The following is a 27,299-nucleotide window of genomic DNA, read 5'->3' on the forward strand; positions in this document are numbered from 1 at the left end:
AGCTCTTTTTTTTTTTTTTTTTTTTTTTTTTAGTATTCATGTGTAGGGATTTCTTCTAAATTAAAATGACCACCTACCTGTAAACAGATCTTCGTTTGTTCATATATTTGGTACAATACCTTTCTTTCTTCTTTCAAAAGATCAGAAAACAGCAAATGAAGGAAAATGATCCTGGTTACCACGGGCATTCAATTCTGAGTCAAGTATTATATCAATACAATCCTATTGGGTATTATTCCTTAACTGGTAGAGAAAGTAAGACTTAGAGAACGTGAAGAAACCTATACAATGCAAGCTCACATAGGAAGCAAGTGGGAGAGCCGAGAATCAATCACAGATGGGGCCAACTCCAATGTCCGTGTTTGAATTTCCATGTTATAGTTCCCCTCCAGCAGAGATGTTCTTTTTAGAGGAACCAACCACAATGGAAGTACAGCTTTATTCTCATTTCTATTTCTCTGGTCTGGACTATGAGTTCCTTGTCAGCAGAGCCCATCTTTTTACGTAACTTCACTTTCCCTGTTCCTATTGGACCCAAGGGTATCAACAAAAACTCAAAGGGGATGGTGAAATCATCACCACTGTGCCTAACGCCGTAGGACACATTATAGAATGTGTCTTCTTTGGAAAAAGGACAAAATTTTTAACAAACAGGTTTGAAATGTGCACATAAACTTTTCAATGGCCCGTTTTGTGGTGTTTGTTGGGGAGTGATTGGACATGTATCAATCTAGCTGAGCCACAAACAGAAAGAACTCTGACTACTATATGATGTGATTATTTCAGAAACAGCTTTCTTTTGAGTCAATTCATGAAGACAAAAACACTCTACAGGTGACACTCTGTATTCCTAGCCTGGTACTATTTTTCCCCTAGTATAGGTAGGAAAACGAAATACATAACTTTCAAATCGAGACAATAGTTTTTTCTTGTCTATTGCTTTTGAAAAAAGGTTATAAGACAAAACACAAAGAAAGACAAACATCATAAAATAACTTTTATACAGGATTAGTAGATCTGTTTACATATAAAAAACAGAAAGGACCTCATTACAATTAGATTTCACATAAATTACACAGATTGACTTTTTAAAACTACTATTCAACTTCATTTAAAGTCCCTTTTAAAAATTTCATTTTGAAGGCACAATGCATGACATAAACCAAAGACTGAAGCACTTGAGAGGAACGAGTGTTGGGCACCTCATATAAATAGCTATAGAATTGTTCTGGAGCCTGGGAATGTCACTCTGAAAAGATGGAGAGGTGAAACGTTTATTTTTACTCTGAGCATAAAAAAATACCATTATGTCATACCTCCAGAAAATCTGCAGCATGGCCAGCATAGAATGTAGCTAGTACATTCATGTTATGCCATTTATAAAAGTCACAAACATACATATTTACATAATTTATATCCAATTGCCTTAAAATGATAGCCTGTTTTCAAATTTCATAATATGTTCTGTCTAATCAAAATCAACTAGGACAACATTCTGAAAATCAGGTGGAATATTAATTATTGCTAAAGATTGGAGAAATGGGTGTTGGGAGATGTTTCTTTATGAACTGGAAATCCATGTTTAGTTGACATTAATCAAAGGCCCTAATTACCCCAAAGAATCTGCTATAGTTAAAACAAATCAGAAACTCAAAGAATTACCAAAAAGTTGCTAGGTAGAAAGTCACTGAACATCAACCACAGCGGAATTTTTTGTAGTAACAATAAAGTTGCTATCTTTAAAAACAATTCTACCAGAGAACCGTAGGCGGGGCACCATCACAGCATTCATAGCCAAGAAGCTTTTAATACAGCAGGGACAAAACCTGGCAACAAGTGCATTTCTGGCAACAAGAAGAGAAAACTATTTACTATTGAGAATAAATGGAAATGGAGGAGCAGGTCATGGTTACTGAGTAACCTGGTATTAGCTCAGAAACACAATAAGCTCAGGCATTAAGGACTACCTTTTATTTATTTGTCAAATCATAATTATTTTTAAGTTCAATATTCGTTAATTCAGCAAATCCATCCAGGTGAAAATTACCAAAGATTAACCAATCAATCACACTGGGCCAAATATACATTATGTTTCCTTTCTGGAGGATGACAAAGTCCCCAAGCAAATTCCCTCCAGTGAGAATTGCAAGCATTCCTCAACTGGACAGGATCCCAAACACTAAGCAAGTGTTCAGCAAAATACATCAAAAACAAAAGGTCTCTCCATCTGAAATTAACTTGAGTTCATCTTATCGGACTGCATAACCAGTACAAGTACATTTACACAGGCAGACACTTTGAAAATTACCTACTCAATCACTTTGCTTTTATTAAGGAGCTGGGAAGGAAGAAGGCTTACAAACTGATCACCAGGACAAAAAAACATGCCTTGTGAGTAAAGAAAGGCACAACTCAGATTTGGGCAAATTTCTTAATACTGTGATACTTACTTGCCTCCATGACTCCAAGGCAATGGAAAGTCTCTAGGAGAAACACTGAAGAAATGCATTCCCCATTCCATATGGCTTCAATGCCTTAAGCGGTTAATGTGGTCTAAGATTAGATCCACAAATAAAAGACAAAGCAGGGCTGAGAACACAATCTTAGTAGTCATGATCCTATACATTCATGTTCATAGCTAACACAGGCTGAGAAGGTCTTATTTTCCAGAGCAATGCATGATTTAGAAACTCATTAAAGATTCAAGATTTATAGCAGAATTTGGTTTTACTTTCAGGAAAAATTACTAAAAGAACTATCTGTATGTTCATTTCTAAAAAAAATTGTATACATGCTTAAAGACATGGACTCCAGCCACTGTGATGAACAGTTAAAGACATGGTTAATTCAAAAGAGAAATGAATTTAAAAGGCACCCTCTAGTGAAGACCAATGCTAATAAAGTAAAGACTGTCACGCCAACTTTGTTTCATTTCTAGCTGCAATGTCCCAAGCAGGGCCAGCCACTCAGCCCTTTGTTGGTTTTGACTTTGCACTCTTAAAAGTAAAGCTAAAAAGAGCAATGCCACCACATCACCCCCTTAAAGAAAATGTAAAGTATTATTAGAAGACATTAAATCATGTCTATTTCATTAAGTATTAGCTGTGTATGTGGTGGGGTGAGAGTGGGTGGCAAGGGCTCAAAATTTAGAGTTGTTAATAATAGGATTAATATCAAAATGGCTTAACCTTGAACCACCCAAATTTATCACAGATACTCACTAACAAATGTCATGATCTCATTATTCCTGCTAAACCAAATCTCTTTATATAAAGCCACTTTGGGCGCATTCCTCAAAAAACTTGGAATGACCTACACGGGTGGTAAACCACTCCATATGAAGGCTTTGGGATGATTGATACATTAATGGATATAGAATACAATTTGAAAAGATGAGAGCAAGTTTTTTGATCCCCTGATTTAGTACAAATTCAGCAGCAACTTGGCCATTAAAAACATTCAAAGGTATTAAACCATTAGATCATTGGTAAGACTCATACTTACAAAAAGCATCAATTCCATTGAAAAGCATGATATGACAGACACAGTAAAAGAAAATCTTTCAGGTCTTTGCAATAACCTGAGTGGCAGTGAAGATGATACTTTCTCACCACAGTGTTACAGAACACGGTAGTCCATAGTTCACATTTTTTTTTTTTAATAGAGAGAGCCATATTTAAATGCTTTCAATTGAACTTTTAACAAAACTAGTTGATCAAAAAGAGACTGTCAAATGAAACATTAGGACAAAGAACCCAATCACTTGCAGAGGCCTCTATGAATAAGACTGGCCAAGCTATTTCAGTAACAGTAGGATATCCGTAGGCTTGAACTGGAGCATGAACTGTAGATATTTTGTGTTCAAATGTCGGTTAAAGAATGTGCAAGTAGGTCTCTTCCACACTTCCATATATTTTCAGTAGAATTCAGATCTTGTACATTGCCGGGTCATCTGAAAGCCATAAGTGTACAACACAGAAAAAGGTTCAAATTTAGGAAATATGAAAGAATTAGGCATTCCTAGAATAAACTAGTGCTTCACAGATAAAAAGCAGCAGCACCTGTGGGATTTTTAAAAGTTGAAAGATATGCGACACAAGTTTTAGCTTTTGGTAGATCTCCCTCTCAGTTCTATTCAAATGGACATTTAGATCTTTTACAACAAAGTCAACAAGTTCTCCCTTAAAATGGGGGTATTTAGAACTTTGCTAAACCTTATAAGAGAGGTAGTGAAATCCTGCTTAAAGTATAGCCCACCAGTTCTGATCTAACCTTGGAACAAGTAGAAAGCCAAATGCGGAAGCCCATTTATTCATTTCCTAATATTATATATATTTAAAAATCAATCCAGCCTCCATTAAACCTGAATAAGAGAAAACTCCAGCTATTTAATAACTAGAGGAAAGTACTTCTCAGTAGGTTGAGAAAACCTTGAGTTTTTAAAGCTTTATGTCAGATTCTGACTGCTGTCCCTGCCTAAATGTTTCTGGATTCTTTTGGCCATCTAAAATAAAGAGAAAAAGCTAAAGCCACTAGTAAACACCTGATGTGCAAAATATAACATCCACTAGTTGGCTTTATGCAGTTATAACACAAGCTCCAAACAGCTCATCTTAAATTAAAAAGAAAAACAAAGTGGCTGTCCCATTTCTGCTGCATAAATAGAAAGCAGATCTTTTTTTTTTTTAAGGTAAGAGTACTTAAAGGAGGGGAAGTTCAAAACTGCCAGCCAAATTCACAGAGAATACAAATTTAGCAAGTTAACTCCCCAAAGCTCTTTGAAGAAGCAAGAGAGTCTCTCTTCTTAATGCAGTGTCTCCCAAAAGGAACTGTAATTTTGCTTGGTACTTATGCTGGGAGATGTGCGAAGTCTGTGTTTCAATGTTTGCTAGAATATAACGTTTCTTCTTCAGTGTCCGTTTCATCCTGGAACTCATGGCTTAAGAGGGACTTCTTGGAGCCTGTTGACATCATGCGAATTTCATCTTCATACTCATCATGATGCTGCCTGAGCCGATGAAAGCCATCCTTGTGTCTGTTAGACTTGATTGAGCAGATGCACCAAATAATGCAAGCTGTTAGGATCAATGCTGACATGGTGGCGCCTGCCAAACAAAATCACCATGTGAGTGGTGTTCCACTTTAAGAATATAAATAAGCTGCTTACAGGGACACTTTCTATGATATGGCCTTTATTTATTTTATTTTTATTTCATGCACTTAGAAACACTTTTATTATTACACAGGCAGTAGATGTTTACTATGCAAAATTAGAAAAATACAGATAAGCAAAAACACCAAAAACCCAAACCAAAACTCCACATCACATCTCCATTAACCAGAGATCATTTTTAACAACTCTGGTGAATATTTTTCAGAGCTTTCTTCATGCATATGTATGTATATGCATATTTTTCTTTTACCACAATGAAACCAAACTGTCTACTGTTCTACAACTGGCTCTGTATCAGTGACTTCTATGGATCCTTTCCAGTAAATTTTACCTCATCCCAAACCCCTCATTTATTCAAAATATTTATACATAGGTTATCAAAATAAGAGTCTCAGTAACAGAAAATAATAAACCCATAATAAAAATTAAGTTCATGACAGCAAATGGGTGGGAAAGCCAGATTTAAACCATTGCTGACTCCTAGCTCCTATGTTTCTAACCACTAAGTTATTCACCCTTTATCTGGTTCAAGCTAATATTCTCTACTTTAAACACTCCACAACAGACTCTATGATTTGACCATGTTTCCAATATACTATTCTCTATTAACTAAGAATCTCTCCCCCACACACCCTATACTTAAACTTGGTTATTTTGGTCAAGTCCAAATTGCACTTTAGAAATGCACCAAGGGGGGAAAATCGGAGGGGGAGACAAACCATGAGAGACTATGGACTCTGAGAAACAAACTGAGGGTTCTAGAGGGGAGGGGGTTGGGAGGATGGGTTAGCCTGGTGATGGGTATTAAACCGGGCACACTCTGCATGGAGCACGGGGTGTTATGCACAAACAATGAATCATGGAACACTGCATCAAAAACTAATGATGTAATGTATGGTGATTAGCATAACATAATAAAATAAAAAGAAGAAAAGAGGGGCGCCTGGGTGGCTCAGTTGGTTGGGCGACTGCCTTCGGCTCAGGTCATGATCCTGGAGTCCCGGGATCGAGTCCTGCATCGGGCTCCCTGCTCGGCAGGGAGTCTGCTTCTCCCTCTGACCCTCCCCCTTCTCATGTACTCGCTCTCTCTCATTCTCTCTCTCTCAAATAAAAATAAATAAATAAATCTTTAAAAAAAAATAAAATAAAAAGAAGAAAAGAAATGAACCAAGGTTCTCTGTGTCAAAAAGATACAATATAGCAGAGCACTTATTATTTTACTACATTTTTTTTCCCTTTCTAACCTTTCAGTAATTCAAGGTATGGCACAAATTAATCCTGGAGAAAACAAATATATCCTCTTTCCATGATCTTAAAAAAATAACTATAAGTCGAAGTCCAAGGGACTTACGATCTTAATATAAAGCAAATGATTCATTCAGTCAACAACTCTTCACTAAGACCCACTACATGCCAACCATGGTCCTAGGTGCTGGAGATGTAGATAAACTCCCTGTCCTCTCAGAGTGTTTATATTTTAGTGGGAAAGATCAAATATAGACAAGTAAGTGACCAAATATATAATACAATGTTAAGCGGTAGTAAGTTCTATAATAAAAAAAAAATGGGGTGGAGAGAGTGACAGGGGTGCTATTTTAGCTAGGGTGATCAGGGAAGACCGCTCTGTCGAGGTGACATTTGAGTACAGACCTGAAAATGTGAGGGAGCAAGCCATGAGAATATATGGGTGACCAGTATTAGAAGAAAAGTGATTAGCTTCAGGTGATGGGGAGGTGATCTACTCTCAAACTAAAATGTCAGAACTGGCTTTATTTATTTTTTATTTTTTTCAAATTTTTATTTAAATTCTACTTAGTTAACATATAGTACAATATTGGTTTCAGGAACAGAACTGGTTTTCACTTCAACTACTGAAAATTTAAATTTCTTTACCTGATACAGTTACCACAAGCTCCCTTGGCAAACCAAATATCCGGTTATCTGTGTCAAAGACTATTACCACAGAACTAGCTGCATCATGATGCACAAAGACCTAGAGGGATAAAGTGCAAGAATCATGAAAAAGTTTACTTTTCATACAATATACAACTTTTCATACAGTATAAAGTGCAAGAATTTCATACAGTATACAACTTTTCATACAATATAAAGTGCAAAAATTATGAAAAAGTTTACTTTTGATACAACTTTTCACACAATATACTTAAGGTATATTGTATCCCAGAAATATTCCTAAGGCCTTTATACTAAACCAAGGAGAGGAGTCACTGTCCTCAGAGGTATACAAAATGGTATAAAAATTTCCCTTTTGTCGCTGAAGGAAAGATATCATAATCAAGAGCTGGTTACACATCTTATTTCTTCCTCATGAGAGTTTCAAAATAAAATGGAAATACCATTAAGATTAAGAATTTACATGATACTACTAAACTTGACTTTCTTACCTGGGAATGTTGTTGCTGGTACCCATCAGCGATGGCATTGATGTTATGGACGCCTGGGGCTAACAGCACATGGAAATAGCCTCCTTCTTTTGTGTGCACCTTTATTCCTTCATTGAGTACAATGACTGCTTTAGAAATTGGTTTTCCAGTTTTATCTTTAACAAAACCATGGACTCCCTTGTGAACCTGTAAAAAATATTCAAAATATAGATTTGTTACAATATTCTCAGGGCAATAGCTTGAGCCATGACAAAAACAATGAACAAACGAAGCCACAGCAAAACCCCCCCATAAAACTAGCTTGTTGGTCCTTCCCCACTGACTCTGGCCTCGTTTGCTACGCATTCCTTGCTTCAGAGCACAGAGCTGACATAAGGGAACTCTGATACAGTCAAAGCCTGAAGGGTTAGGACCCAAACCTTCTGATGTCTTGAGGACTGACTTTCCACCACAGCACACTCTCTCTGCATGATATTCAACGAGAAAATGTGCAACACCTCACAGGATTAAAGCACGGCAGATTCCAAGTATGTGAAATCGCGGCACCTATTTAAGGTGGTAGAAATTCAACAAAACTCTTTCTATATATATTTTTAAAGACAAGAGTATAAATTATTGGTAAAAGATTAAGGAAATGTTTTGATAAAGCTTTTCGCTGAACATACTGCTGGGATGCGCTGCCAGTTGGAAGGGAAAGGCTCACCTCCACCAACATGCTAAGAAGAGACCTCTTATTTTCCGCCCACAGGGAAGGCAGCTGTGCTGCGCTGGGGAAGTAGCAGCAGCTTGTGTATACTGTGATTTCCGGGCAGTGGCCATAGGTAACACTGTAATCCTGCAATATAAAATTCAAAGACAGATGTAGAAAAAGTAATAAATAAAAGTAAGGAGGAGGTTGTGTCATCCAACGAATGGAACAGAAAGAAAACCTGGGGGATATAAACCAAGAATCAGTAGAGCATTTTATAGCCAGTACAAATGAACCACTCAGTATTATCATCAGTCACAAACACGGCTCTTGCTAAGAGAGTCCTTGGGACCAGGGACTAGGTCTAATCCATTGCTGTATCTCCAGGGCTTGCCATGGCGGCTGGCAGGTAGAGGGGGCTTATTAGGGTTTGTTGAATAAGTGAGTGAATAAATAAGTGCATGCAGACGGGCAGCTTCCTTCGAGACTCCGGAACTTCACAGCCGTTCCTGGAGCCTGGAGGCAGAAGCTCGAGCACCTGCCCTCTGATACCTTCACCCTGCCGGGGACAGCAGCCAATGCCTCCCGGAGGGCAATTCTCCAGGCACGGGAACTGCTTGTGTGGACGGGTTCCAAAACCTAACTTACCACCTCCCCCTACCCACCCCAAACCTGTCCTTTTTCCTTATTCAGTCAATGGTATTAACTCATGTTCTCACGCAGACATGAAATCTCTTGTCTTTGACTTCAGTTTCTCACCATCATCCATAATTTGCCAAATCCTGTCATTTCCACCTCTGCAATATCGCTGTAACTTCATCCCTTGACTCCATTCCCATTGTCGCCAGCCTAATCCAGGCCCTCATTATTTCTTGACTAGGCTATTCTACACCGGTCTCCCTGTGCCACAGTCTCTCTTTCCTCCAAACTATCTTAACCCACTGCTGAGAGATTAATTTTTCCACAGCACAGTTCCGATCATGTTACTATATATCTGCTCAAACCTTCAGTGGCTTCCCATTCCTTACTAAAACAAAGTATTCAGAGCCCCAAACTCTCTTTCCATTCTTGTCTTCTGCTGCTCTCCATTACACCTCCTGTTCTAACTGAACTAGAATGCTTATTGACCTCTGCCCATACTGCTTTTTCTTTCTGGAATGTTCTGCCTCACCATCTCTACATCCCAAATGCCATTTCCTCTATGAAGAGAACACTATATCTCTGACTAGGTGTAATCTTTTCTGTCTTTAATTTCTCATGGCACACTAAGAGTTGCTCTCCCTGAGGTCAAATCAATTAATTCTGTAACATAGTTATTTGTACAGTGGGATAGGAAATACATTTTATTTATCACTAGTAGAGCAAAGTGCCTCACATATAGTAAGTTCTTAGTAAATAAAGGAGGGAAGGCAGGCAGAGATGAGAATGAGGTCAAATTTCTAGTTGCACATGTTAATGAAATGATGAGCTAACCACCCACCTGCTAACAACTCCTTACTAATTTGAAGTGGATGGACAACCAATTAAAATATTATCCAAAAGAAATTAAAGAAGACCTAAGTAAATGGAAAGACGTAACTGAGTTCATGAAGAGGAAGACAATATTATTGAGATGTCAATATAACCCAAAGTGATCTACAGATTCAACAAACCCTTAACAAAATTCCAAAAGCATTCTTTGAAAAGAAAGACAGAAAGACAGGAAGACAGAAAGAAAGAGACAGATGGGAAGAAAGAAAGAAAGAAAAGAAAAGAAAAGAAAAGAAAAGAAAAGAAAAGAAAAGAAAAGAAAAGAAAAAAGAAAGAAAGAAAGAAAGAAAGAAAGATCAATCCTCAATTCAAATGGAATGGCAAGGAGCCTTGAAAAGCCAAAAACAACCTTGAAAAATAAAAAGGTTGGAGTACTTACACTTATTAATTTCAAAACTTACCACAAAGCTACAGCAATCAAACAGGGATATTGGGAGAAGAACAGATATAAATACCAATGAAATAGAATTGAGAGTACAGAAAAAAACTCATACATCTATGGTCAATTGATTTTTGACAAGGGTGCCAAGACCACTCAATGGGGGGAAAAAGTAGTCTTTTCAACAAATGGTGCTTGGACAATTAATTAGATTTTCACATGCAAAAAAACGAAGTTGAACCCCTACTTCCCATCATATACAAAAATCAGCTTAAGATGTATCAATGATCTAAATACAAGAGCTAAATACATAAAACTCATAGAAGAAAACATGGAGGTAAATCTTCATGACCTTGGATTTGGCTATGAATTCTTAGATATGACAACAAGAGCATGAGCAGCAAAAGAAAAAACAGATAAATTTGACTTCATCAAAATTAAAAACTTTTGTGCATCAAAGGGCATTATTAAGAAAGTGAAATGACAACCTACATAATGGGAGAAACTACTGGCAAATCAAACAAATGGTAAGTGTTTAACATCCAAAATAAATACAGAATTCTTATAACCCAACAACAAAAAGACAAGCAACCCAATTTAAAAATAGGCCAATAGGCAATGGAATAAAAATAAATACATAAATAAAACAGGCAGTGGAGAAACAGACATTTCTCCAAAGAAAATATACAAATGGTCAATAAGCACACGAAAAGATGCTCAACATTATTAGTCTTCAGGGAAATGCAAATCAAAACTACAATGAGTGGGGCGCCTGGGTGGCTCAGTTGTTAAGCGTCTGCCTTCAGCTCAGGTCATGATCCCAGGGTCCTGGGATCGAGCCCTGCATCGGGCTCCCTGCTCAGCGGGAAGCCTGCTTCTCCCTCTCCCACTCCCCCTGCTTGTGTTCCCTCTCTTGCTGTGTCTCTCTATCAAATAAATAAATAAAATATTAAAAAAAACAAAAACAAAAAAAAACTACAATGAATTAGCACTTCACACCTGCTATATAAAAAGGAAAATAACAAGCGTTGGTGAGGATGTGGAAAAATCGGAACCCTCATAGACTGTTGGTGGGAATGTAAAACAGTTCAGCTGCTGTGAAAAACAGTTTGTTGGTTCCTCAAAAAGCTAAACATAGAATTCGGACATGACCAGCAATTCCACAGCTAGGTATGCAACCCCAAAGAATTGAAAACAGGGGTTCAAACTTACAATTGTACACAAATGTTCATTGCCTGTTATTCTCAATAGCCAAAAGGCAGACACATCTTAAGTGTCCATCAACAGATGAACTGATAAACAAAATGTGATATACATACAATAGAACATTATGCAGCCATAAAAAGGACTGGAGTACTGATACAGGCTAACAAAATAGATGAACCCTGAAAACATTACGCTAAGTGAAAGAAGCCAGGCACAAAAGGACAGATATTGTATGATTCAGCTTACAAGAAATATCTAGAATAGGCAAAAACATAGACCCAGAAAGTAAAGAGGTTACCAGGAGTTGGGGCTTACCAGCAGAATCAGGAGTTACTGCTTAGCGGATTGCAGTTTCTGTTCGGGGTGATAAAAAAGCTTTGGAAATAGATGGCTTAGAATGATGATGATTGCACAATAGTTCAATGTAATTAATGTCACTGAATTGTACAAGAATGATTACAATGGCAAAACAAAAAAAGTGCTGTCAGAGGTTGAAGGCTGTCTTGTCAAGAAAGCCATGAAGCAGATGCCATTCACTTTGATTATATCAGAAAAGTCACCTATTCTGTTGCTCAATGGCCAATAATTATAATTCTATTTTCACTGTATTCTATAGAGCATACCTTCATGCTGCCCAGATGACTATGCCATTCTGCTCCACGCATTACACCTCCTGGGATATTCTCATCTATAAAAGCATCGAGAGATACAGGATCAACAAGACCTTAAGGTAAGACACCCTCTATCCCCAAAAGCAGCAACGATAACAAGGGGTATGGAAAATACCTACCTGATTTATTTGGGCAACTGGGCTGTCCCATATGCATGGATGGATGGTTATTTGCATAAAGAGATGCCAAATGCTTCAGAGTCTCTTTGTTTTCCACTATAAAAAGAAAAATTCAGAAGTTGGAGAAATCCAAAAGATTTTACTCCAAGTTCAACTTCATGGATACAAAAGTCATCTTTTTCTCCTTCTAGTAAATCTTATACCCCACTGAAGTTTATCGAGGAGTTATTATAATTAACTACATGGTTCTTTTTAGTCCAGGATAATCAGACAAAGAAGATCTACACCTTCCTTATATTAAAAGGTAAAAAAAAATGGTTAGTTTACACAAGAGCCTACCACACTAAAATACAAACTTGTTTTGGTTTTACTACATTCTAGGACAATTGTGGCCTAATGACAATATTTCTTTTAGGCTGCACTGAAAACAACACAAACTCCATATACAATGGTCCCATAGAGATTCAACAAGCAATTGTTAATCTCATCTTAAGTGCAACCAGTCAGTCAAGGTTTAAAGCAGGGGAGGGCAATTCTGTATTGTTAATATTTGGTTACATATAATAATGAGTTTCTTGAGGTAGGCAATGTGTCTTATTCACTTTTGCATTCCCAATGTTTACAGACATAATAATTGTTCAATAAATGCTTGTGAACTAAACTGAACAAATGTGACAAGATGGCTACATGCAATAAAGCTAGCTCATCTTTAGATCTGACCTCTCTCCTCCAAGTAACTAAGCTGTTGATATATGTACAACCTTCCTATGTTGGTTATTTGCTCATGGAGTGTGCGCAAATGCTCACGATTTTTAAAAAATTTAGAAGGGACATTACCTAATTGGAATTTCCTATCTAAGCTTGAATACTATATAATAAACTGACATTCTACATACCTGTTTGTACTGGTTTGTCATATGGGTATGTGACCAGCACTGAACCACCATCTAAAGCAACAGAAAGGCTGAAGTCCTGTTTTTGAATCAAATTTTCAATGATGGCTTTAGTCTCAGGCTGGGAGGCATTATCTAAAAAACATAAAAGTTGAATATAAAATATCAAGTATTAAAATTTTAGTATGAATAGCTAATAAAATATTCTGTACATGAACACAATCAGCAGCTAATTTAAAAAACCTGTATATAAATACTTTATTACTCCACAAGCCACTATCTCAACAGCATAAAAGATACACTCTAGAAGGCAGATTATCTTGAGTTTTATACACTTCAAAGGTTAACGATCTAAGGAAATTTAAGAAAATTCTTATCGGACACAAAAAGGGATGGATATGTCCTCTTTTAAAAAATAATATCGAGAATATATAACCTATCTTTGAAAGAAAATAAAGTTTTCAGAAATCAGGATGTTTTCCATAGTGCTGTTTGCAAGAGCAAAAAATTAGAAAGAAACTAAATGTCCATTAGTAGGAAAATTGTTGAATAAACTAGACTGTTAACAGCATACTAAGATGTCATTAATAAGAATATGTTAGAGATCTATAAGTACTGAAATGGAAAGATATCAGTGATATACTCAGTGAAAAAAGTTGCAGAACAATATGTATAGTTGATGATCCTATTTAAGTCAATAAGAAAGACTCCATCAAATCAATATACACATACACCATGTGTGTGCATGTGTGTACATGTGTATACATGTATATGGGGGATAGAGAGAGAAAATATACCTATCTGTATGGCTAGTGATGGAACCCCCAATATTATTGATTGAATTTCTAAGAAAAAACTTGAATTACTTTTACAAATGATAAAGGAGAAAAATTTGACAAGTTTCTAGCTTGTCATTTATACTTTTTATGTACAACCTAGAGCGAAAGTAACCCCATTACTCATCTACACACTCTATCAATCTCCTAGTAAAGAAAAATAAGATTATCTGCAAAGTACTTTAATGGCCTAAAAATTAGGCTTACTTGTGAAGTCTGTATCCAAGTCTTTGCCATGAGCATTTGTTTGTCCTCTCTTTGAAGTACAGTCTTTCTCTTGTGCCCTCTCTCGCCCATCTGGATTTAGAGAAGGGACAATCACAATTCTAGTCCTGTCAACCAGCTAAAACAGAAAGAGAAATCAGTTAGCTCTATGTGGAATCCTAAGATACCCTCCCATGCCTCAAACAGAAAGTCTTTCTTGTTTTAAACAGACTTAAAAGGTAGGACTAAAAATAGATAGATAGATAGATAGATAGATAGATAGATAGATAGATAGATAGATAGAAAATTATAGATAGAAAATTCTCTCTTGCTCCAAATAAATTTAAAAAGAAATGAAAAATTATTGCACAACTAATATTCCTAGAGACCTCCTGATGACTTACAAAGGGGTCAGAAACCACTGCCTGCAGGCTAAGTCCAGCCAGCTGCTTGCTATTGTAAATAAGGTTTTATTGGCACACCACCACGCCCATTCATATGACTGTTTTTGTGCTGCAATGGCAGACTTGAATAGTTGCAGCACAGAACAGCTGTCCCACAAAGCCTAAAATATATACTATTCGTCCCTTTATAGAAAACGCTTGCTGACCACTGGCTAAAACCAATAATAATAGACTATATTTTCCAGATTAGAAACTGAAATTCGTAGTCTAACAAACATCAGTGTATGTCTGGAAACAATGAGACAGAAAAGTTGAAATCAGCAAGAAAATGAAGTAGATATTTGTCTTCCTCATAATAATTTCTCCTCTGGATAATCCATAGGCATCAATACCTACATATGCAACATCAACTAAGTTCTGATATACTTCATCCTAGATATTTCTGATAGTAAATCAGAATAAATGATGCCTGGCTTATTTATTCTGTTAAAATAGTCTATAGATTGAAAATATTGGAGACCCTAAATTCATTGGTTCTTAACTTTCTCCCCTGGGAGAGAGATTTTTTTCTAAAATGTACATGCTTGGGCTTTGCTACAGGTCTCTGGGTATGTGTATATTTTCTTGAACTTGCCAGATAATTGTGACCCTTACTTATCTCGAAACAAATGGCAATCTAGAGTAAGATTACTAGCTCAAGCCTAATTAGACCAGTGAGGCAAATTCTCATAAACTAGAAGTTTTGAAATTCCTGGTAGGTATTTTACCTAGGACATATAGTCTCTTATAACCAAAGTATCAGTAGGTAGCAATATGGCCAAATAGTAGAATAACCTGAGGAGCTTTTATTTATTTATTTATTTATTATTTATTTAAAGATTTTATTTATTTGTTTGTTTGAGAGAGAGAGATAGCAAGAGAAAGAGCATGAGCAGGGCAGAAAGGGAGAAGCAGGCTCCCGGCTGAGCAGGGAGCACGATGTGGGACTCGATCCCAGGACCCTGGGATCACGACCTAAGCCAAAGGCAGACACTTAACCAACTGAGCCACCCAGACGCCCCCTAAGGAGCTTTTAAAGGAATACTGATGTCTTTGGGGATGGGGCCCAGGCATTGGTATTTTTAAAAACTTCCCAAATGTTTTTAATGTGTAGCCAGGTTTGAGAACCAGTATCCTAGATACTCTCTCATTTTTTAAGGAAAGAACAAAAAAATGTCCTTGGGATACTCCTTACAACTCACATTAAGTAATCAATACAATTTGCTTTGCTGAAAATGGTAAAATAATTTTTGGCCAAGTTCTGATTTAAGTTCATCTCACCTAATCCCATAGGTGCTTTCTGATCCTAATCATGACATAAATTCTTCCCAAATTTCTTTTAGGGGAGGCAGTATGGTAAAACAAAACAGCATAGACTTTACAGTGAGACCCGCTTGGGTTTAAATCTCAGTTTTACCACATACTAGCTGTGTGACCTCCTGTAAGTTATCAAATATCTCTGCCTCAGTTTTTACATCTATAAAATGAAGATAACATAAATTGAGGATTAAATTATGATACATGTAAAGTACTTGGTGTAAGCACTTGACACACAGTAGGTATTAAACAAATATTAGTTCCTTTCCCCTTTCCTAAAGTCTATATAGACAGTGCCAATTAGTGAGTACTCTAGAAGGATGCACACTCTCTCCTTCCTTTCTCTAAGACAACACAGAACTAGGTTACTCAATCATAAGTGACCAATCCTCTGGATCAAAGTTCTTTTCTGTAGTCATGGGTGGCTAAAGTAGACAATGCCATATTGCTTTTCCTAAAATCTCTTAGCAGCCAAGATGTCCAATAATTCTAAACTCCTTAAACGAAAAGAAAAACTATTTGTCTTCCACCTCATTTTCAATATAGTATCCTAATTATAAGTAACTAGCAATGGAAGTCCCTCAAGTTATAATGTACAGAATGGTTAGTAAAGACTGGAAGAGTAATTTGACTATTAAATAAAGGAGTAAAGGATTGAATGCAAATCTTTAGTACTTTTTCTTCTATGCCTCTTAATTACACACAAAGAAATATAACAGAAAGACACTATTAACAATGCGTATAGACAAAGACGGTCCGTTTTTAAAGTGGTAATGCATTAAAAGTGCCTCTGTGTAAAATCCAACAGGAAACAGTAAGCTCTAGGCCCAACGTGGGGCTTGAACTCACAACCCGGAGATCAAGAGTTATAGGTTCTACCGACTAAGCCAGCCAGGCGCCCCTAAAAAATTTTTAATGGTGCATTCATCTCAGTGTGTGACTGAGCTTCTTCCTTCTAAAGCATGTCAAAACAGGCTCTTCTCTTACTTGAGTAACAGCTGGGTTCTTTTTGTAGTTTAGGCAGAGAAATTCTGCCAGAGCCAAAAGTAGTTCAGTTCCAACTGGAGCATTTCCATGGATACCAGCAACAAAACGGATCTTTGGTTCTTCGGGCTCAGATATGTTGGGCTTATTGGAGATTTCGAGGGACCAAATGTGACGATATTCAGAGCTCTGTCCCAAACTTTCAAAAATCAGAAACAAAAAGTCAGAAGTAATCGAGCATTATGTTAATGTTGACGTACAGATTTTTTAAAAAGACGTGAAAACAAACATAAAAAGCCTTTAAAAGTCTTTAAAGAATGAATCACTGTGTCCGAAAATTAGTTTTCCTTGGCCAAAGAAAATCAAATACAAGTGAGATATTATCAGATTTAGGAAAGAGTATGATGGGGTTCACCGTTCCTCCAAATTCAGTCATTCTCATACCATCTTCACAATATTTGCCCTACCTTCTATAATCTTAATACTACTACTTAGCTAACATATGTTTTTTAAATTAATTCACTTAAATTTTTTATTATGGAAGAATTTATATATACACAAATGTACAGAACCTTACTTTCTAAATGTAAATTAATTTACATAAATAAGATACTTTATACTTTACTATAAATGTAATAATAGTATTGCAGCAAAAATCATTTAAAGTGTTGTGCTTGCCCAAGAGCTCTGAGCTTAAGGCCCGTTTTCTTTGATACAAAGGGATATTTCCAAGAGTAATATAGAAAAAAATATTAGCATTAAATTGAGAAGGGTTAATGGAATAGAAAAATTATTGTTTTCCCATGGTTCTATTCAATGATACTTAGTGCCCATTGGTGGACCACCTAAAACTGTCTCGTGTCTCACCACTGGCAGGTGTTGCATTTTGGGGGAAAATACTTAACTAAAAAGTGCATCTTGAGTTGGAAGGTTAAAAAAACTTAAATGAACTAAGTAATGGATAGCAAAAATAATGTCCAATTTTTCGTTTACTTTAAAATAAGAAAGTCTATAAGCTCTATACGGCACTAAGATGGACAATATTAAAACCTGAATTGGGAGTTGAGGAAGAGTATTGCCAAAGGAGATATCACTCTTTGCATCTAGGAACATTATAAACCAGTATTTGAGAAGCTAAATGTACTGGTAATATTAGAAGGACCAATGAAGGAAAATGAAGTAAAAATGTCAAAGGCTAGAAAATGTTCATTAGGTATGTGGTAGAGAACTAAAATACAAAGCTCAGGGAAAAATGCAGAGTAAAGCCCACAATAGGCAGACAATAGGAATCAACAAATGAAGAAAATTATTTTCGAGTTAACTGCAACAAGACCTAAAGATTTACAATCAGGGAAAGTGAGGCAGAGCAGCCACAGAAAGTGAAGACAGTCAGCATCAGTTTTACTTAAGCCAGTACTGCATATTTTTCCAGGACCCTCAATCCCATACTGTCCCTAAGTCTTTGGGGAATAGCAACTGTCAATAGAGACTAGAGTACAGAAAATGACAGAAACCAGGCTTCCTTTTCATTTTGAAAAAAAAGAATGATCCCTGACAGGTGAGCTCTCAGTTCCAAATCTGTCCCTTGCCCTCAGCAAAATAAACTAAGTAACAGTCAGGACATGAATATGCAGCTGAGAAGTGGAGAGCGTTTTTAATTCAGTCAAAATAATCATCAGGGAGAGTAATTTTACATTTCCAGGAGGCACAGACCATCCATCGCTAATCTAACAAGTAATTCTCCTCCAATGTTCCTCATAAAATTCTCCAGAGTCAGTGTTAGAAAGATCTCTAAGCAATATGTTTCAAAATAAGTAAACTCCAATTCTCTCTATGTGCAGCTCCCAAATAAATTACAAGAACCATTCAACATGGCTTATGTTGAATGTAACTTCTTAAAAAAAAAAAGGAAAGAAAGAAAAGCAGCGAGAGGGTGGTACTTACTTGGTGAGATTTGTGATGTGTGGGTAGTTCATCACAAGTCCTCTCAGAAACTCTGATAAGTCTTTGTATGAATGGTATCGATAAAGAGCCAGATTTGAGGAGGACCGTAACATGAGGCCTTCCAAACCGTTCTCAGCCGAAAGGTCTTTAATTAAAGTTTCAAACTCTTTAGTAGTTGGATCACTGACATCATCAGTGTTGGTGCTATCCCCCTTTCCTTTCTTTGATTCATTGCTTGAATCCGCTGAAGATCGAACAAGGGTGAAGTTGACCTGAATAGCACCCTCACTCTTCACAGTCACATTCTTGGTAACTGGATTATACCTGTAATAAAGGAGAGATCAGAGCCAGGCTTCTGCAGTGGGAATACCCAGGCCTTGGGGAAACAGAAGTCTGCAGAGGATACGTGAATCCTTGAGATAAATACTCTGAGAGTCAAATATGTAACTTTGTGATAATTTATTATTTGTTTTAAACATTAATTAACAAAGAACAGACATGGGTAGACTGTAAAATGTGAATGAATTTTTAAGATTAAGTATATGACTACAAAAGAAGTTCATACTTGCAGTAAATACCCCATGTCTCCTGGAATCTGAGTTCACTTGTCTGTCATCAGAGTGTATGGCTGGGAAAATTTGAGAGGTACTAACTTAGGACATTATCTACCAAATGCATGATTCCTAGCCTATTTTTCAGATATCTTGCTGTTTGTTTGTTTGTTTTTTTAACGATTTTATTTATTTATTTGACAGACAGAGAAAGATAGCAAGAGAGGGAACACAAGCAGGGGGAATGGGAGAGGGAGAAGCAGGCCTCCCACTGAGCAGGGAGTCCGACACGGGGCTCGATCCCAGGACCCCAGGACCATGACCTGAGCCGAAGGCAGATGCTTAACGACTAAGCCACCCGGGCGCCCCTTGTTTTTCTAATATTATGCCAAAATGGAAGAAAAACAGAAAAGATCTCATTTCTCATTAGTTGAAGTTCTAATCCATCCATTTTACAGACCATTAGATATTTGAAATCATTTTTTTTTAAAAGGTAGCAGTAACTATAAATGTTTTCATGTACTTACCCTTACTTCAATTTAATGTCCAAACTAACTCTTCTGAAATAAGATAGCTAGTAAGGGGAGGGGAAAATATCCACTGTTAACATCTACACTTATTAAAACACAAAAAAGAAAACTACAAGAGGGTAAAAATGGTAAGTTTCAAATTAAACAGGTGTTTTGTAAAGGATGGGGAAGATAAAGAAAATTAAGTTTTTTCCAAAGAAAAAGTCGTAAGTTCATTTTCTCTTTTTGAGTAAATATGTCTTTGTAGAAATAAACTTATAAAAAAAGATGAAAATTACCTTTCTTAGAGAATTAGAAATAAGAAAGAAAATTTCACCACAACAATACCTCAACATAATAAAGGCCATATATGAAAAACCCACAACTAACATCATACTCAATGGTGAAAAGCGGCGAACTTTTCCTCTAAAATCAGGAACAAGACAAGGATGTCCACTCTTGCCACTTTTATTCAACATACTACTAGAAGTCCTAGCCACAGCAGTCAATCAATCAAACAAACAAAAGAAATAAGAGGCATCCATATTGGTAAAGAAGTTAAACTGTCACTACTTGCAGATAACATGATATTGTACGTAGATATTCCTAAAGGCTACCCCAAAATCTACTAGAAGTAATGAATGAATTCAGAAAGTTGCAGGATACAAAATACCCAGAAATCAGTAGCATTTCTATACATTAATAACAAAATAGCAGAAAGAGAAATTAAGAAAATAAGTCCATTTACAATTGCACCAAAAAGAATAAAACTTAACCAAAGAGGTAAAAGACCTTTATTCTGAAAACTATAAAACACTGATGAAAGATACTGAAGATGGCACAAATTGAAAGATATTCCATGCTCATGGATTGGAAGAATATTGTTAAAATGTCCATTCTACCTAAAGCACTCTGCAAATTAAAAACATTTTTTCAGGCGCCTGGGTGGCTCAGTTGGTTAAGCGACTGCCTTCGGCTCAGGTCATGATCTCAGGGTCCTGGGATCGAGCCCCATGTTGGGCTCCCCGCTCAGTGGGGAGTCTGTTTCTCCCTCTCCCTCTGCCTCTCCTCCTGCTTATGTTCTCTATCTCTCTGTCTCAAATGAATAAATAAAAATCTTAAAAAAAAAATACCAACAGCATATTTCATAGAACTAGAACAAAGAGTATTAAAATTTGTATGGACCACAAAAGACCCCGAATAGCCAAAGCAATCTTGAAAAAGAAAAACAAAGCTGGAGGCATCACAATTCTAGATTTCAAGGTATACTGCAAAGCTGTTGTAATCAAAACAGTACGGCAGTGGCACAAAAATGGAACAGAATAGAGAGCCCAGAAATAAATCCATACATAGTCAATTAATCTATGACAAAAAAGGGCAAGAATATACAATAGGGAAAAGGTAATCGCGTCAATAAATGGTGCTGGGAAAACTGGACAGCTACAATGCATAAGAATGAAACTGGACCATTTCCTTACAGCATACACATAAATAAACTCAAAATGGATGAAATACCTAAATGTGAGACCTGAAGCCATAAAAGAAATCCTAGAAGAGAACAGAGGTAGTAATTTTTCTTATATTGGCCATAGAAGCATTTTTCTAGATATGTCTCCTAAGGCAAAGGAAACAAAAGCAAAAATAAACTATTGGGACTACATCAAAGTAAAATGCTTTTGCACAGTGAAGGAAATCATCAACAAAACAAAAAGGCAACCTACTGAATGAGAGAAGATATTTGCAAATGATATACCCAATAAGGGGTTAATATCCCAAATATATAAAGAACTCTTACAACTTAACACCAAAAAAACCCAAACAATCTGATTAAAAATTGCCATAGGACCCGAATAGACATTTTTCCAGAGAAGACATAGATGGCCAACAGGCACATGAAAAGATGCTCAACATCAAAAATCATAAGGGAAATGCAAATCAAAACACAATGAGATAGCACCTCACACCAGTCAGAATGGATAAAATCAAGAAGACCAGAAAAAACAAGTGTTGAGGAGGTGGAGAAAAAGGAACCCTTTTACACTGCTGGTGGGAAAGTAAGTTGGTGCAACCACTGTGGAAAAATTTATACAGGTTTCTTGAAAAATTAAAAATACAAATACCCTATGATCCAATAATTCCATTATTGGGCATTTACCCAAAGGAAACAAAAACAGTAAATCGAAAAGATACATGTAACCCTATGTTTATTGCAGCATTATTTACAATGGCCAAGATATGGAAACAACCTAAGTGTCCATCGATAGACTAATGGATAAGGAAGGTGTGGTGTACATACACAATGGAATACTATGCAGCCATAAAAAAGAATGAGATCATGCCACTTGCAACAACATGATGGACTTAGAGGGTATTATACTCAGTGAAATAAGTCAGACTGAGAAAGGCAAATACCATATGATTTCACTTAGATACGGAATCTCAGAAAACAAATGAATGAACAAACAAAAAGCAGAAACAGACACATGGTTGCAAGGGGCGTGGGTGGGCAGAATGGGTGAAGGGGAGTGGAAGGTATGGGCTTCCATTTACGGAATGAATAAGTCACAGGGATGAAAGTTACAGAACAGGAAATACAGTCAATGATACTGTAATAGCATTGTATGGTGACCGATAGTAGCTGCATTTGTGAACAGAGAGTAACGTATAGACTTGTTGAATCACTAGGCTGTACACCTGAAACTAACATAACATTGGATGTCAACTATACACATATTAAAAACATTTTTTAAATAAAAAAAGAATGGTTTAGGTGAGGATAGGAAAAAAAAAGTGTGAGAAAACTTTAAAAAGGAACAAATGTAAAGTGGTGGTATTTATTGGACGACATAACTAGAAGTATGCAGCACAACAGGAGTCCTTTTTTCCCAACTAACAGGTACTTCCCAGAATTGTTACCAGCTAGTGAAGGAATCACTCACTACAGCTTTACATCTGGACAGGGGGCAGAGGACCTGAGAGGAGGAGGCCACTGTTCAAAGGGCAGAATTTCATAGATTTCTTAAATCTGACAGTTTATGTACTCACTTTATCACTGGAGGAGAATCAAATGTGTAACCAGCTCTAAACTTCCCAGCATTAAACTCAAGGTTGCTTGACTTTTCTAGGGCCTTATGACAATAATTGTCTAGAATAGAACCATGTTTGTCTTTCCTCAAGCACTTAATATCAAAGTATTCAGTCACTCACCCTCGAGCAGAGGCTGTGATTTTGTAAGTTCCTGGAACCAAGAGACGCCAGTAATCTCCGGTTTTGTAGGTAGTCACTGGGTGATTAATTTCAGCAACACTAATCGTGGCATTTAATATACCCCTGCCATCCGTGGCATCTAGGACAAATCCTTTGACACCCTGATGAACCTGGATAAAGTACAAGGACACCCAGATGTCAAAGGTAAAGATCATCATTTAATTACTTTGGGAGCTCTCATATCCAAAATAACAGATTGATAATAAACATGTGGAACAAACAGGAATTTAGAAGTTGAGAGTAAAGCTAAGTAAACACCTACTAAGCAAAATATTTTAGTTTCTGAAAGGCTAATTTTTCATAGCCTAGGTTTGTCTTTATCATGAGGAATATAAATAACACTGTTTAAACTTTAGCACATCTGACAATTTCAGTATATAGGACATTCTACAGGAAAACTGTCCTGTCCTCTTTTTTTTTTCCCCAAAGATTTTATTTATTTATATGACAGAGAGAGAGAGATAGCACAAGTAGGGGCAGCAGGAGAGGGAGATGCTCCCTGCTCAGCCCCTGATACAGGGCTCAATCACAGGACCCTGGGATCATGACCTGAGGCATAGGCAGACACTTAACTGACTCAACCACCTACACGCCCCCTGTCCTGCCCTCTTTAAATGGGAAATGTCAGGGGTGCCTGGGTGGCTCAGTCAGGTGAGTGTCTGACTCTTGATTTCGGCTCAGATCAAGATCTCAGGATCAAGAGATTGAACCCTGCATCCAGCCCCATTTCAAGCCCCATGTTGGGGCTCCACACTCAGCAGGGAGTCTGCTTGAGATTCTTTTCCTCTGCCCCGCCCCGCTTGTTCGTACTCTCTTTCTCTCAAATAAATAATCTTAAAAAAAAATAAAAGGGAAATGTCATTTTTTAAAAAATGGAAGGCCTGTTCCAGATTAAAGTGAGTAAAGAGATGTAATAATCATATGCAATGCATAAACCTTGACTAGATCCTGGTTCTAAAATATAGCTATGAAAAGACATTTTGGATATAACACCCAGTGCAAACAACAAATCATGGAACACTACATCAAAAACTAATGATGTAATGTACGGTGATTAACATAACAATAAAAATTTTTTAAAAATGGGCAGAAGATGGGGGAAGAAAAAGACATTTTGGGGTAAAAGAGAGGGAAATTTGAATGTGGACTAGGTACTAGGTAATATTAGAGAATTACTATTAATTTTCTTTGGTGAAATAATGGCACCTGAAGATGTCGTATAGGAGAATATCCTTATTCTAAAAGATCCATTCCAGGGGTGTCTGGGTGGCTCAGTCAGTTAAGCATCTGACTTGGGTCAGATTATCATCCCAGGGTTTTGGGATTGAGCCCCACATGGAGCCCTGCATCAGGCTCTGCGCTCAGCAGGGAATTGGCTTGTCCCTCTGCCCCTCTCCCAACTTGTGTACACTCTCTCAAATAAATAAATGAATTTTTTTAAAGCAAATCACCACCACCCTGTTTAATCATTTTCAACTCCTCCCCACACATACAAATAAACTCATTTTCATCTATGAATTTTCTAGATAAACACACTAAAACATGAATAGGCTGAATTCAGAAGGATGTATTTGAAAATCACTGTGTGAAAACCAAATGTACACACAAAAGTATTCTTGCTCTTGGGAGAAATTTTATACTTCACTCCTGAATAGTTACCTGCTTCATAAACTGGATTAGAGATCTTCGATTCTGTTCCCAAAATTTTGGCAGATCTTTCTCAAATGGGTATTTCACACAACCTAGCTCAATAGTCACTTCAAAGCAATTTGTTTGTAAATAGTTCCAGTCCTGCATACCACCTAACAGATAAAAAATTAAAATCAGTAACTCTGAAGAAGTAGAACTAGATCAGATCCCAAAAAGTAAGCAAAATTCCTAGTAAAAAAGCCAAATCCATCTTTTCTCAGCATTGGTTGAAAAACAATAATATGTTCATTTGAGAGCTCCTTGATGTTTATGGTGCAGGTAAGACACCTGTACTTCCATGTTCAGGAAGAATTCAAGTATAGCTTACCCACTTCTTATTAGCACACCTAAGGTTTTTTGTAACAGCCAGAGGTAAAATATAACACTTTCATAAAGTTTTAGTACAATCCCTTTACTCAAAACTCTGAGTGTACCAAATTGAAAAATAGCTGAAAAGGTTATTTGAAGTTTTAAATTATTTAAACAATATTTTTAAAAGAATGATATTTTCTCAAAATTAAAAAACCAATAAGAAGCAGCACCATCCAGGGGGACAGAAAATCCATCAAATTATATGGCCTGGATATTAAAGAATGTTTACCTGGGACATTATACCAACTAGCTCCATTTGTTATTCCATGAGGAAAATATTCATTTGGGTACATATTCTTGCAAGGTCTACCTTGAAACATCTGGGAATTTTCCTGAAAAAAAAATTAAGAATCTTTACTTATATTTGTTTGCATCACAAGAAGGATAAGGAAAAATAATAAAAGTGGTTACCAATAGGGAGTATGTGGAGGTGGGAATGGGGTGAGTGGAGCCATGAGAAGTACTGAAACTTTTTTTTTTTTTTTAAAGATTTTATTTATTTATTTGACAGAGAGAGAGACACACAGCGAGAGAGGGAACACAAGCAGGGAGAATGGGAGAGGGAGAAGCAGGCTTCCCGCGGAGCAGGGAGCCCGATGCGGGGCTCGATCCCAGGACCCTGGGATCATGACCTGAGCCGAAGGCAGACGCTTAACGACTGAGCCACCCAGGCGCCCCGCACTGAGACTTTTTAATGTATAACTTTCTATGCCATTTTCATTGTTTACTATCTGAACTTGTTACCTACTTTTAAAAATCAAAATTAAACGTGTTCTGTAAAAAAGTAAAACTTTATGACTTGCAGTTACAAATAATATAAAACCCAACTCAATCCCTCTCCAAAAAATAAATCCCACAAAAAAGTGTTCATACTCATGTTTTCAAGAAGCTTGAAAGTCCCGAAGATAATTCACACATGATGTGGAGTAAGCAGCTTTCTCTCACTTCCAGATGGTCCCCCTGTGCTTTGACTGCATTCTGTACTCTGTTACAACTGGTTGCACCTTTTTCTTCCCTAAAAACAAGACACTACTCCCTGAAACAGTGTATGTCTCCGTGTCCTCAGCATCTAGCAGTGTCTAGCATAGCACATGTGCAACAGCTTGCCTGAGGAAGAGTAAGACAAACTGCCATGAAGACACAAGGAAGTGCTACTGGACTCTAGGGAAGAGAAGGATTGCTGGCCAGAGCGGCTTTCTTGTGGAAATAGAAAAAAAAATGTATAGAAAGCATGAAAAGAAAAATAACAATTTCCTATTTTCCCACTATTGAGAATTAACCATTTAACTTTAAAATATATTAAGAGGGGCGCCTGGGTGGCTCAGTCAGTAGAGCACGCAACTCCTGATCTCAGGGTCGTGAGTTCAAGGCCCATGTTAGACGTATAGCTTACTTAAAAATATATATGTGTGTGTGTGTGTTTGTGTATAGACACACATATGTATATGTATGTATGTGTACATAAACAAGCCCCCTGGATTTAAAATAAAAATATATATATAAACAATATGCTTTCATAAACTTAACATATGAATTTCAAGCTTATGATCCCACTGCTTTCTTATCAAATAAAAATTATTATTTTGGATTACTGTAATAACTGGGTACATGCTCTTTTGCTTTCTGTTTTTTTCACTGAAGATGTGCATGCACCCTCTATGTCTCTCTCTTCATTTCCATCAGTATCTATCCATTCAGTTATAAATTAATAGATGTACTACTATACTAAGACAATACATATAATATAAACCTGCATAAAAATAAAAAATATTTAAGGGATAAATATAAAAGTATAAATAGAATTTCTAATATATTCTTCCTACATTTCAATGGATCATCTAGTATAAACCTCACTTTAGACACCATAGTTGTAGGAAGTAGCTATTAACATTTCGACTTGATTCTCAGAGTAACAAAGAGCCACTAAAAATCTCTGAAGAAAGAGTGATACGCGAAATATTCATGGCTCTAGGAAGTTTATCCAAATAATAATGTGAAAAAGAAACCAAAACCAGGGAGACCCATCAGAGTACTACTGAAATAATCCAAGTGTGAGATCACGAGCCCCCAGAAGGTTGTGGACTTTGATTTTACCATGTGCATTTGCCATCTCCTTTAA

The 27,299-nt window shown here is 36.8% G+C and overlaps 1 protein-coding gene across 1 annotated transcript in view; it reads right to left on the bottom strand.

The window, feature by feature from the left end:
- Positions 1-980: 980 nt before the first annotated feature.
- The window catches only part of CPD (carboxypeptidase D), an 80,198-nt gene continuing 53,879 nt past the window's right edge, over positions 981-27,299 (bottom strand). The window contains exons 9-21 of the mRNA XM_064583205.1: positions 25,410-25,512; positions 24,779-24,921; positions 23,060-23,229; positions 18,793-19,116; positions 16,852-17,047; positions 14,108-14,243; positions 13,068-13,199; positions 12,172-12,267; positions 12,005-12,069; positions 8,282-8,413; positions 7,579-7,764; positions 7,067-7,166; positions 981-5,105 (exon numbers count right to left, since the gene is read on the bottom strand). Of these exons, the coding sequence (XP_064439275.1) occupies positions 4,879-5,105; positions 7,067-7,166; positions 7,579-7,764; positions 8,282-8,413; positions 12,005-12,069; positions 12,172-12,267; positions 13,068-13,199; positions 14,108-14,243; positions 16,852-17,047; positions 18,793-19,116; positions 23,060-23,229; positions 24,779-24,921; positions 25,410-25,512 (2,010 nt within the window). The 3' untranslated portion in view covers positions 981-4,878. The remainder of the gene's footprint in view (positions 5,106-7,066; positions 7,167-7,578; positions 7,765-8,281; positions 8,414-12,004; positions 12,070-12,171; positions 12,268-13,067; positions 13,200-14,107; positions 14,244-16,851; positions 17,048-18,792; positions 19,117-23,059; positions 23,230-24,778; positions 24,922-25,409; positions 25,513-27,299) is intronic.

Source organism: Mirounga angustirostris, unplaced genomic scaffold, assembly GCF_029215605.1.
Source record: "Mirounga angustirostris isolate CCGP_5_RB_7025 unplaced genomic scaffold, mMirAng1.0.hap1 SCAF_17, whole genome shotgun sequence".
Classification (NCBI taxonomy): domain Eukaryota; kingdom Metazoa; phylum Chordata; class Mammalia; order Carnivora; family Phocidae; genus Mirounga; species Mirounga angustirostris.